This window comes from Babylonia areolata, chromosome 6, assembly GCF_041734735.1.
Source record: "Babylonia areolata isolate BAREFJ2019XMU chromosome 6, ASM4173473v1, whole genome shotgun sequence".
NCBI lineage: Eukaryota > Metazoa > Mollusca > Gastropoda > Neogastropoda > Buccinidae > Babylonia > Babylonia areolata.
In genome coordinates, this window is record NC_134881.1 from 49,596,550 (window position 1) to 49,610,014 (window position 13,465).

The following is a 13,465-nucleotide window of genomic DNA, read 5'->3' on the forward strand; positions in this document are numbered from 1 at the left end:
TAAAACAAGTAATATAATGGATAGACTTGCTAACAACTGTCCAATATCATTTGGAAAGTATAAGCTTGGTTGAGTCTTTGAGGTATCATTAATAAGGGGAACAAGAAAATGTCTGTTCGACCTGTTCTATGTTGTAATGTTCAGACTCGGCTGAGTCGGTAAAATGTTCAATATTTCTTTGGCTTCTGCACCAGTCTTCCTGTGCGAGTTGTAACTTGTGGTGCCGGAGCATCTGACAAAGGATACTGGGCAGGTGCTGGAATGTTGCCTTGTGCATCATCAGATCTGGTAGCGCGATCAGATCCGGCAGCATCACCCGTTTTGGCAGTGCGATCTTCCTGAGGAGCATGAGGGTCCTGTGGTTCAGACACACAGGAATCCTGATTGGTTTGGGGAAAAGTTTGTGGGGAATAAGCAGGCTTGAGTCGATCCAGTGACACGCGAACAGCCTTTCCATCTTTGAAAATGTCAAAGTGTTTTTCAGCACGGGTCAATACAGGGAAAGGTCCATCGTAAGGTCTCCCTAATGGGCCCTTGTGTGCGTCATGTCGAAGGTACACCTGATCCGCTGACTGCAAGTTTTTGGGAATGTACGACGCTGATGATCCATGGTGGGAAGGGGGGGAAGGGGGAAGTTTTCTAAGTTTTTCTTGCAGTTCTTGGACGAAAGTACTGGAAGGGAACACTTTGTCTGCACATGGGGGTGGAAGGAAATCGCCAGGCACTCAGAGGTTTGTGCCATAAGTGAAGAGAACAGGAGCAGCATCAAGATCTTCTTTCCACGTTGTCCGGATGCCAAGCATCACGATCGGTAGTTCATCCATCCAGCGTGGTCCATTGAGGCGAGCTTTGAGAGCAGCTTTTAGGCTGCGATGAAACCTTTCCACCATGCCGTTGGCCTGGGGGTGGTATGCTGTGATAGTTTGGGGTTTAATTCCGAGCACCATATTCAGCTCTCGCCACAGCGCACTGGTGAACTGACGGCCTTGGTCTGAAGTAATTGTGTTTGGGACCCCGAATCGTGCGATCCAAGTACGCAATAAGGCTTTGGCACAGGTAACAGCTTCTGCGTTGGGGAGAGGGATAGCTTCTGTTGTCATCGACATGATTGTAATTTGTATGAGTTTGTGAGTATACGAGTGGTCGTAGCTGGTATTAGCTGGTCACTATTAGATTCTACTCACGTCGGGGTCACCAATGAAGCAGCACACGGACGCCGGACAATGTTTAAAACATTTAATAACAAAACTAAAACATTCTCAAATCAACTTCGCTAAAACAGTCGTTGAACAACGTGGTCATAGCAACGCTTCCGGTTTCAAATACAATTGACTAAAAACCCAAATCGCATGCGACGTTATGTCATTAGGTAAGTCGCATTAGGTAAGTGCTACAATACATATTCAATGTTTGAAATTTGAATGGTTAAGTGTTTAACTGTTTTCATTACAAACTATTGAGTATCAGTTCAGAATACATACCACCCAGCTTGTGTGAGCTAAGAGGCCATAGTTAAGTGTTTTATGATTTGAAAATGTGCTCTCTTCTTCCCCTTTGTGCACTCTATGTTGTCTCTTTGTAGATCTCTCTACATATTTTTGTTGTATTTCTCCACCTTTATCGAACGTTTTTCAGTCAGGTGCTCTTTTAGATTGTCACATTTTTTGCTTATTGTTATATGTTATTTTAGAATTATTTCTTGGTGGTGATTGTAGGTGTGCGGAAGATGATCGCTGACAGTTTTTATGAGGCTGCCTTCCCTTTGCATGAGGTTTGTATATAATAATAATAACTGGACATTTATCAACGCTTTCCTCATTGCACAAAGCTCTTTACAATCTACACAGACACTCAAACGAAACACACTCAGTCCTCAACTCACAATCATGCACAATAAACATACATATGCGCATAAAAATTTATTCATTGTAACATGTTCATTCAACAGTATAAATCACAATTATTCATTCATTGTAACATGTTTATCCAAACAGTATAAATCAAAATGATTCATTCATTGTAACATGTTTATCCAAACGGTATAAATCACAATGATTCATTCATTGTAGCATGTTCATCCAACAGTATAAATCACAATGATTCATTCATTGTAGCATGTTCATCCAACAGTATAAATCAGAATGATTCATTCATTGTAGCATGTCCCTCCAAACTGTATAAATCACAATTATTCATTCATTGAAAAATGTTTATCCAAACAGTATAAATCAGAATGATTTATTCATTGTAGCATGTCCCTCCAAACAGAATAAATTGGAATGATTCATTCATTCTAGCATGTTCATCCAAACAGAATAAGTCAATGATTTATTCACTGCAGCATGTTCATCCAACAGAATAAATCACAATGATTCATTTATTGTAGCATGTTCATCCAACAGAATAAATCACAATGATTCATTCACTGCAGCATGTTCATCCAACAGAATAAATCACAATGATTCATTCATTATAGCTTGTTCATCCAACAGAATTAATCACAATGATTCATTCACTGCAGCATGTTCATCCAACAGAATAAATCACAATGATTCATTCATTCTAGCATGTTCATCCAACAGAATAAATCACAATGATTCATTCACTGCAGCATGTTCATCCAACAGAATAAATCACAATGATTCATTCATTCTAGCATGTTCATCCAAACAGGATATACTCCAGTATATGTGGTATGCTTAACTCTGTGTGTGTGTGTGTGTGTGTGTGTGTGTGTTTGTTCACCTGCGCATGCATATGCGAGTGTGAGTGTGCCACATATTTTGAGGGTTGTTGGCATGTTTGCAGACATGTATTTACATATGCATACATTAGAATTGGTGTGTGAGCTCAAGTATATATTTTGTGGTTGTAAATTTGTACTTTTCAAAAAGGTGTTTCTGTATTTGTTGTTTGTCATCAGAAAAAAAGTATCACTGGAATAATTAACATTGCAATGACTCCCTTTTAAACTTATCTATTATCAGCACATGGATTGCACATGGATTCAATAGTTAGTTTGTGATAGCAATTTATTGAAAGGTGGCAAAGGTGTCCGCTAAATTTTATGCAGAGAAAGATTTATGTATAGACCTAATCACTTACTGCTAAATTCTGTGAATGACCATCTAAATCAAAAATCTTTTTGTCTTATGGTCCAGAATAGTTGTCAGTGAAACTTTTCTTGAACTCTGCATGCATATTTGAAAACTTTTTCGGGTTGTGCCTATATAAACATAAGCCAACTTCCACCAATATGAAGAGAAAAGCATTTGTGTTTTTTTTTAGTATGAGTGTTCATTTTCACAGACTCCAACAATGAGTTGTCTTTCTTTTTAAATGTCTCAAGGCCTGACTAAGCGTGTTGGGTTACGCTGCTGGTCAGGCATCTGCTTGGCAGATGTGGTGTAGCATATATGGATTTGTCCGAATGCAGTGACGCCTCCTTGAGCTACTGAAACTGAAACTGAAACTGAAACTTTAAATGTCATCCTTGATCAGATAGACAGGTGGTGATCGACCTTCAGTCTGTACTGTTTTGAGTGAGTGAACACATCTGATCTGCCAGTCATAATTTTGCTGAAAGAATAGGATTTGTCCAGAATGATTATCATGTATATTAGGCTCAAAAATGCATTTTGCGATTTTCTTGTCATTTATTGAAGCTGAAAAGTCATGATAAAGACAGGGAAATTTTGAAACTGTCATAGATCAATATTATGATCTTAAAACAGTGAAATGCTGATTGAAATTGACTGCTTCACATAGAATTGCTCTTTCCAGCACACAATTTTCTAGATGTTGATCAAGGTTTACACTTGTGTTATTACTTCAGTAAAGAAAAGATAATTCAGTAATTATATGTAAAAACATTAAAAATGATGTGTGGAAAACGATGATTTTAAAAACCCCTAGGGCCACTGGAAATCTGGATCAGCAGCAAATGAGCGCAAGCTTCTCTTTGATCATTGGGCCTGGTGGAAAAACTGCTTCAAATTTCAACCCTTGGACCATGTCAGGTGAGTAGTCATGTCGTTGTCCCTTGGTCATTGAAAGTTGCTTTTCTAGTTGTTTTTTTGAAATAACAAAAGAACAACACATAGTGTACTTTCCCAGTGGATTACAATTTTTACCTTCATGGGACCTGACCTGAAGAAGCAAAGAGAGTTTGTACATGCTAAGGATTCCAGCTTTCCTCTGCTAATGGACACTTCTGATTATTTTGACGATGGTTTTCCATTCATTGTCCACTGCATGCTATGATGGCAGTTTCCTCGGATCTGAGGATCATTGAGAAGGAGGTTCTTGGTGACAAACACCCTGGTAGCTGTGCAGTAAAGCTGCAAGCCACTGAAGTGAATACTTTCAATAAATGGGTCTTCTTACAAAGCAGTTTCCAAAATTAGAAAATGTTTTTGTTAATTACTTGGTCTGTTTTGCTCTTTGTGTTTAATTTCTGTTTCTGGAACAGAATGTGCAAGTTCTTGTGTCTCTACTGAGATTGTTGTAACACCAAATTGTGTCATATCAAGAATAAACAGTCCTGAATTAACTTTTTTTAAATTGAATCCCTGTGGTCTATCATCTCCTCTTCACCATAAAATGGATGTTATTGTATTAATGTTCTTTTATATATGGTATTCAGTTATGTCTGACAATGACCGCCAGAACAACAGTGGAGGCAACTGCTGTTCCGACTGTCTGGACTAGAATTTTTTAATAGTGGAGAGTGCCTTGCCCAAGGTACATCCCAACTCTCTTAGCCAGGAGGGTTTTAGGACAGTTTGCATTTGGGATGTCGGCAAAGGCCAAATAGCGCCCAAGGCTGCAGCACAAAGAGCCAGTGTAATCTTGCCTTTCAGTTCGAGTCATAGTCCTTCACAAAAGCCTAGCTTAGTTTATGAATTTCCATTGCAACAGAGAACCCATTGATCATACAGCTCTCTGTTGTTGTCCTGAGTGTAAGCTTATGCCAATGACTGATATAAGCAGAGTGAGCCAGGCCGGTAACTAGAAATTGAAACTGATAACCAGACTGCTTCATTGTGTTGCACAGTTTTGATGATTTGATATACTGTTAAGTTGTTCAAAGGTCTTGTCTTTCTAATTGCTGTTCAGGAGATGTTGAGAGTTGCCTTAACTCTCTCTGGACGAAGGAATGCGTGAGCATTCCAACATAAAATGTATTCAGTTTCAGACGACGGAATGGAATAACATTTTCAAGAAATAAAAATCCATCACGCGCTGTACACATGATTTTGTGATTAGCCAAGCTGAGTGCGCTATTCTGGGTCACTCCACAATCGAATGGTATGATTGGCCAGCCTGCCATGTGTGGCCCATCTCACACACACACTGACAAAGTCACTGACCGGTCATCTGCTCGCGTGCCAGCCTGTTAGCAAAGCGGGCTCTTCTCAGAATGTTGTGGAGCGAATAAGGCAGCAATGGCAACGTTTTAGTGTTGCAGAAGTACTTGAAATGCTACAAACTGAAGGGTCGGACATTGAAGAGGTGGATGATGATGAAGAAGAAAGTGAATTTAATGCAGAAGCAAGCATGGGTATGGTGATTTGGGGTGAAAAATTGGCATTATTTTCTACATATCATGATATGGCAAAACTGTAAAAATAAGATGAGAAATTTGATTTTTTTTTTTTATATGTAATAGCTGAACATGTAATAAACCAGTTCTGAAAGTTTCATTTTCTTACTCTGTATTTTGTATTTTTTGTAATTTTTTTTCCAAACCCTTACAAATGGGCCGTCTGTGGGGAAGAGCAAGGGAGAAAACTTGTCATCCTGAGTGAGTTAAAAATTTCAAAGTGAAGATGATAACTTTCATGCAACAAAAGGCTATTGTCACCTCCACAGAATGACATCCACAGTGTCAGAGCAGCCCGTTTTAGGGACAGCACTGCTCTCCCCACATGGGGAAGGGGAGATAAAAGGATCCCCAAACAAAGCCTACCTCACCTAGTACCTTGTAGGAAACCACACCTACTTGGACAACCAACACTAGCGGTCGAAAACAACAGAAGAAAAGAACGAGGAGTCATGCCCTGACTCTGGGTGCCTGGAATGTTCGTACCCTTTTAGACAGAGACGACAGACCAGAAGGATGCACAGCGCTCATTGCTAGAATGCTTGATTGCTACCAGGTGGACATAGCAGCTCTGAGTGAAACCAGGTTTGCCTGCGAAACCCAACTGGAGGAAGTTGGAGGGGGCTACACCTTCTACTGCATTGGGAAGCCAGATGGCGCCCCAAGAACCTCAGGCATGGGCTTTGCCATACGAACCAAACTTGCACAACAGCTTGACAGCCTTCCACATGGGATAAATGATAGGCTGATGACCCGGCATCTGAAGCTGTCCGAGGATCGCTTCTCCACAGTCATCAGCTGCTATGCCCCGACGATGACCAACCCTGATGACATCAAAGAAGCTTTCTACAAGGACTTCAGCTGCACCATTTCAGTGGTAGACGGAAAGGACAGGCTGATCATCCTTGGGGATTTCAATGCCTGCTTCAGTGTGGACTTCTCCTCATGGCCCAGACTCCTAGGACAGCACGGCACTGGCAAGTGCAAATCCAACGGACTGCTTTTGCTCTCACTCAGCGCGCAGCATGGACTGACCATCACCAACACCCTCTTCCAACAAGTAGACATGTACAAGAACACATGGATGCACCCCCGTTCCAAGCAATGGCACATGCTGGACTATGTGGTTGTCCGGCAGAGAGACAGAGGTGATGTTTCCATTACACACTGCATGAGAGGAGCAGTCTGTTGGTCGGACCATCGCCTGGTACGCAGCAAGATGAACATCAGACTTGCACGCAATCTCCAACCAGCCAGGCAGAAACCCCCTAGGAAGCTGAACATCCACTGCTTCCCTATCACCAAGGACGTGCTGCAGCAGCAAATCCAAGCAGCTCTCCAAGAAATTCCTGCATCGACTGACGTAGAAGAGATATGGAGCACCTTTAGAGATGCTGTGTACACAGCAGCAGCTGACACACTCGGCTTTGTACAGAGGAGCCACAAAGACTGGTTTGACGAGAACGACTCTGGGATCTCCAAGCTCCTGAACACACTGCATATATGGCATCAGGATCACATTTCCGATTAAGACTGCCAGAGGAAGGAGAACCAGTTCTTGCAAACCAAGCAACTCGTACAGAAGAGGCTGCATGAGATGAAGAACACCTGGTGGGAGAGCAAGTCTGAAGAGCTTCAGTCTGCTGCTGATGCTCACAACATAAGACCTTCCATGATGATCTCCGAGCTGTGTATGGGCCGAGAGTCACAGGATCAACCCCTGTCCGAGCCATGGACCAGACCACCCTCCTGACAGACAAGAAAGACATCCTTGCCCACTGGGCAGAGCACTTAACACTCTCCTCAACAGGGACTTGTCCGTATCTGACGAGGTAATTGCAGCCCTCCCACAGCTACCAGTCAATGACTTGCTAGCTGCCCCTCCCACCAAGGCCTAGACCTGGAAGGCCCTGAAGCTGACAACATCAGGAAAAGCACCAGGAGCGGATGGAATCCAGGCTGACATCTACAGGTATGAAGGTGAGGTGCTGACAGACAAGCTGACTGCCCTGTTCCAGTGTATCTGGGAGAGACGGGTGGTCCCCCAGGATTTCAAGGATGCTTCAATTGTCCACATTTACAAATGGAAGGGAGACAAAACATCCTGCGATAACCACCGTGGAATCTCTCTCCTCTGCATCACCGGCAAGATCTTCGCCTGCAGATTGGTTGACCATGTCTCCAACACAGTCACCCCTGAAGCACAGTGTGGCTTCTGCTCAGGCAGTGGAACATGTGACATGGTGTTTGCTGTACACCAGATGCAAGAGAGGTGCTGTGAGCAGAACAAGGAGCTCCACATGGTCTTTGTAGACCTGACTAAGGCCTTTGACACAGTGAACCGCCATGGTCTGTGGAAGATCCTTCTAAAGTTTGGCTGCCCAGAGAGCCTAATCCAGCTGATTGCGTCATTCCACAATGACATGCAGGCGAGAGTACAGGAAAATACTGACATGTCGGATCCGTTCCCTGTGGTAAATGGAGTGAAGCAGAGCTGCGTCCTGGCACCCACACTGTTCTCCATTCTCTTCTCTGCCATGCTGATTGACACCTTCCAAGACTGAGACCGTGGCATCAACATTCAGTTTTGCACAGATGGCAAACTTTTCAACTTGCGGCGACTCCATGCCAGGTCCAGGGTGTTTGAGGCACTGTTGAGAGAGTTCCTCTTCGCTGATGACTGTGTGCTTGCTGCACACACCCATGAGGACATGCAGTTCTTTATGGACAAGTTCTCAGCCTCCTGCAGGCGCTTTGGACTCACCATCAGCCTCAGCAAGACAGAGTCCATGTACCATCCAGCTAGCTCACAGAACGCCAGTGCCTCCCCCGCACCTGCAATCAAGATCGATGACACAGAGATCAAGTCAGTCGACAAGTTTTGCTACCTGGGCAGCACCCTATGCAGCAACGGAGCCTTTGATGCAGAAGTGACGCTGCGCATCACCAAGGCCAGCTCCACCTTTGGCAGACTTAACAACAGGCTGTGGAACAACAAAGGCATCAGGCTCAGCACCAAAATTAAAACCTACAGAGCTGTTGTGCTGACCACCTTGTTGTACTGCTGTGAAACATGGACGACGTATCGCTGTCACATTCAGCAACTTTAGCAGATTCACCAGAGATGCCTACGAAAGATCCTCGGAATAAAGTGGCAAGACAGGGTCTCCAACCTCCAGGTCCTAGAGAGGAGCGGCCTGCCCAGCATTGAAAGCCTGCTGATCCAGTGCCAGCTACGCTGGACAGGACACGTTGTCCACATGACAGACAGCAGGATCCCGAAGATGCTTTTGTATGGCCAGCTGAAGGAAGGCCACCGCGAACTTGGAAGACCTTGCAAGCACTTCAAGGACACCTTGAAGACAAGCCTCAAAGCCTGTGACATAGACATTGCTTCCTGGGAAACTGATGCCCTTGACTGCTCTCACTGAGGATGCTGTGCTCTAGTGGCATAAAGACGTTTGAAAACAAGAGAACACTGGCCATTAAGAAGAAGCGTGAGCGAAGGAAGCAGGGCTCAACTTCTGGAGACGTTTTCCCTTGCAACACCTGTGGGAAGTGCTGTGCATCCAGAAATGGCCTCTTCTCCCATATGAGGACACCCACCAACAGATAAGCCTGCCTGCCTACTCATCCGTCAGCCCGACGGGAGACTCCATCAATAGCTACCAAAGAAAGCATACAAAATTTTGTATGATTTGGATATTACAGGTAAAATTAATTGGGTGTCCCAAATTAGGGTAAAATGAAATGGGATTTGCATATTGATTATTTGCATATATGGCGAAATCAGGGAGTAGAGAATACAGAGGGATTTGTTCGCACACTTAATTTACGACTAATTGACTGTCGTTGGCAAGAATGGTCATTTCATATGCAAGATAGTGCTTGGTTTGATTTTTATAGACAAAATTAATTGATTTGACACACACTGTTCCCATTTATTTATCTATGGGCATGGATAAACATATAAAATTTGATATGACAAGATTTAGATTTGGAATTCCTGACCTGTTTGTGCATCATTTCGCGATAGACAGCATCATGATAAAGACCTTTGTCCTTTGTGTATAGGTGCGAAAGAGATGAAGTCCACTTCATATTGTGCTGTTCCATGTTGAATGAATTTAGAATATCAGTTAATTCACCCAAACTGCTTAAGGCAACCCTCCATGTTTAGATAATCCATGTTACTACCAACTACTAATGAATCTATGCAGTTAGCAATTTACCTATACAAAGCATTCAAAATTAGAAGTACAATATGTAGTTGAGTGACTGCATGTTAGTTTATGAATAATATTTGGTTATTTTGTTGTTTATTTATACCTCTGTTGTGTTTTTTTGTGCGTTTTTTATGCTGCCCCATCATCTGTGCCATTTCAGTGGCATTACTCCCCCATACACTGCCACACCCATGTTCGTCTGTCTCAGTCCCAGCGCCGGCAGTTCACAGTCCACCCCTGTAATGTTTGTTTACACCGCCCCTTCATGAGAGGCCTTGGCCTGTATTGAATAAAACATTGTATCCATTACTGTTTCTCTCTCTCTTTTACACACACACACATACACATACACAAGCATACATACATACATATATATACATATAAATATGTATATATATATATATATATATATATATATATTTGCTCACTCTTGCTCTCTCTCTCTCTCTCTCTCTCTCTCTCTCTCTCTCTCTCTCTCTCTCACACACACACACACACACACACACACACAATTTGATCTCGATCTATATTGTGTTTGAAAAAAAAAAGAGTGAAATACCAGGAGTGTGGGTTGCTTCAGATGGAATTGTTTCATTTCAAGCAAGAAACTTTCAGTTCTATGGATACTCATTTCTGATTAAAAGCAGAAAATTTGGAACGATGTATGTTAATAGGCCTAATAGTAACACTAAATAAGAGCTCCACCCATACCGTCTGTCAGTGGATGAGATGTTTGAAGTTAAACATCAAGGATTTTACTGACCTGAGTAAGAAAGATGCTGCGTCAAACAAACCGCCGAAGCTACACCTTGCCTCAAAAGCCCACAATACTAGCAAACTATTTCTGCTGTCTGATGAGAGAAAATAAATAGCATAGTTGTTACACACTTGTTCCTTCAGAACTGTGAAAAAACAAGGGAAATCCCCAAAACAAAAGTATGCGATATTCTGCATTTCCTGAATTGTTCCATTTCATCTTAAATGGGTTACTTTGTGATGTCTGTCAGCCATGGCACGCTGACATACGTGTTTATTATACCAGCCTGCTGCCCCTTTGTGTCAACTGAATGGACAAATCTATACTGCAATAGCTATTTTTAGACAGAGGCCGCAGCAGCCAAAATACCCTTTGCAGGGTTCGAATTTAACTTTTTTTTTTTTTTTTTTTTAGTGCTAGTCGGGCACTCCGGACAAAACATTTGAATCCCAGTTGTGGTTTTGGGTGCCAGCATAATGAAATGAAATAAAATCTTTGACTGCGTTATAATTTGCATTTGTGTTGATGTTTGGAAAAACGCATTCAAAATGTCCACATGCCTGAACCCCATGGGCCTGTTGATAGCTTCTTTACTCTTTCTGCCACATCTTGCTCAATAGAGAGCAGAACTCTCCCTGCTGCTGTCTTAACACAACCTTTTTTCTTGCTTCTTGTCTTTCCACATACAACTTGTGTGCTTGAGATTGGGAGTGCCTCACGAGTGTGAACCTTTTGATCACTTTTGATCAAGTTCCTTTTTTGCTTTTCCAATCCCACCTCCCCTTTCTTTTAACATTGCAGATGTGAAACATTGTTCATCGCTAACATGCTGTGAATGTCAACATCCAATCGCGCACGCACAAAGATGCTGCTCCGATGCGAGCTGCAGCAGTCTACACTTTACATTTTGATTGACCATGTTCGAGCTTGCTTTCTTGGTGTGTCTTTTAATTAATATTCTTTCACCTCTATCAGTTTTTGAGTGCTGAGCTTTCTCGGCGGAAAATTTACGTGCCTGAGCCAGCTTTTCCAATTTTTCATAGCATTTGCACTCCGGGCACCCGCTAAATTCAAACCCTGCTTCGGTACCTGGAAACATTGCTGTCTGCAAGGAGTTGCTCAGCATATTTGCACTTGGCCTCCGAACAATATGAAAAACATATTAAAGATCATATTACTGTTAAAAAACTTATTATATTTTGCAAAGCTAGGTATTACGTGTTTTACAGACTCCCACACTTGGACTAATGTGATTATTTTGTTTGCAGACAGTATTTTGGGGAGAAGATAGGGCTGTACTTTGCTTGGCTGGGGTTCTACACGTCCATGTTGATTCCAGCCACAGTGGTGGGTCTGGCTGTTTTCATCTATGGCCTGGCCATCATGTGGACCAACCCTGTCAGGTGGGATGTCTGGTGATCATATTGGTGTGGTCTGATAACTTGTAGAAGTTTAATTTTACTTTATTTCTGCCATGGTGTCCTGTGTGTGGTTGTGTGAGAGAGAGAAAGAGTTTGTTTCTCAAGGAAGCGTCACTGCATTTGGACAAAATCCATATAAGCTATGTCACGTCTGCTTGGCAGATGCCTGACCAGCAGCACAGGTCAGCAGTTGTCAGGCTTTGAGTGTGTGCATATGTATTTGTTAGGGGTATCACAGTGGATTTCAGCTACATAATTTTGCTAGAGGACACCTGTGTTGTTTGCATGGATTCTTTTTTTATGTTTTAATTTTTTTTATATATGTTCTTTTTTTAGTGTGCTCAGTATGTGCTCACATGGTACCTTGGTTTATTGTCTCATCCAAATGACTAGACACTCTTAAGAGAAAGGGTGAGAATGGGAATCTAACCCAGACCCTCATGAACACTGTACTGGTAGATCAGCGTCTTAACCATTCTTAGGGTAGTTACAATATATTGTGTATATGTCTCTTTTCTTTTTATTGTGGTTGTCCTTGTATAATTTGTGCATACAGGTATCCATTTGTGTAGAAAATATATTACTGTGAAAATTACCTGTAATGAAAAAGTTGAAAATGTGACAAAAAACAAAACATGGATTTCAAAACAATTGCATGTCATTGAAAATACACAAAATTGGTGTTTTTTTGTTATTTATTCACTTACCTTTCAGAAAATGTATACTTTTATGGGTCTCTCTCCAATAACAAAGTGCACAGAATTTTTTGAAAATATATACCCTTATTTGGGGGTGGGGGTGGGGAGGGGGGAAGCCCTGGCAAATAGATTTCACTTAAATCTTATTTCCCTGGCAGCAAAAGGGTTAATGTTTTTATGTAACCATGTGGTTGGGTGGTATATATAAAGGGGATTTAAATTAAAGCATTAATGAATCAGGCAGGATAGAAAGTGATAGGAGAGAAACCTCCTCGCTCAGGCCAGGGGCATATAGAAGCCAGTCACTAAAGGGTTTTCTGTTGTTTCATTACAATATCAAGGGAAGAAAAGAAGACAGTGGAACGGTGTAGTGAGACACTGGCCTTTGGGGCTAGAGAGAGAGAGAGAGAGAGAGAGAGAGCAGGCTATAGCTGCTGCTTAGCTGAAAAGTGACGCAAATGAATTGAGTGAAGACCGGAAGGTTAGTTGCAAAAATGTCATCTGCAACTGCTCATGTGTGAAGTGATCATTGTAGCCAGTTGAGTGCTTGACTACATCTATATTCTTTGTGTGCAGCTGTTTTTATGCCTTGTCCATGTTAGGTTAGCTATGTACTTAATGGGTTGCCAGATGCTCCTTATTTGAACAGATCTTTAAGCTCACACACACACACACACACACACACACACACGCATGCATGCACACACACATGCATGCATGCACACACACATGCACATGCATTCATGCATTCATACATG

General features: G+C 42.2%; 1 protein-coding gene across 5 annotated transcripts in view; it reads left to right on the forward strand.

Annotated features, from left to right (window-relative positions):
* LOC143283114 (anoctamin-1-like) overlaps positions 1-13,465 on the forward strand; it is a 358,246-nt gene that overhangs the window by 149,079 nt on the left and 195,702 nt on the right. For all 5 annotated transcript variants that reach the window (XM_076589234.1, XM_076589235.1, XM_076589232.1 and 2 more), the window contains 3 exons: positions 1,716-1,771; positions 3,916-4,019; positions 11,857-11,991. In XM_076589234.1, the coding sequence (XP_076445349.1) occupies positions 1,716-1,771; positions 3,916-4,019; positions 11,857-11,991 (295 nt within the window). The remainder of the gene's footprint in view (positions 1-1,715; positions 1,772-3,915; positions 4,020-11,856; positions 11,992-13,465) is intronic.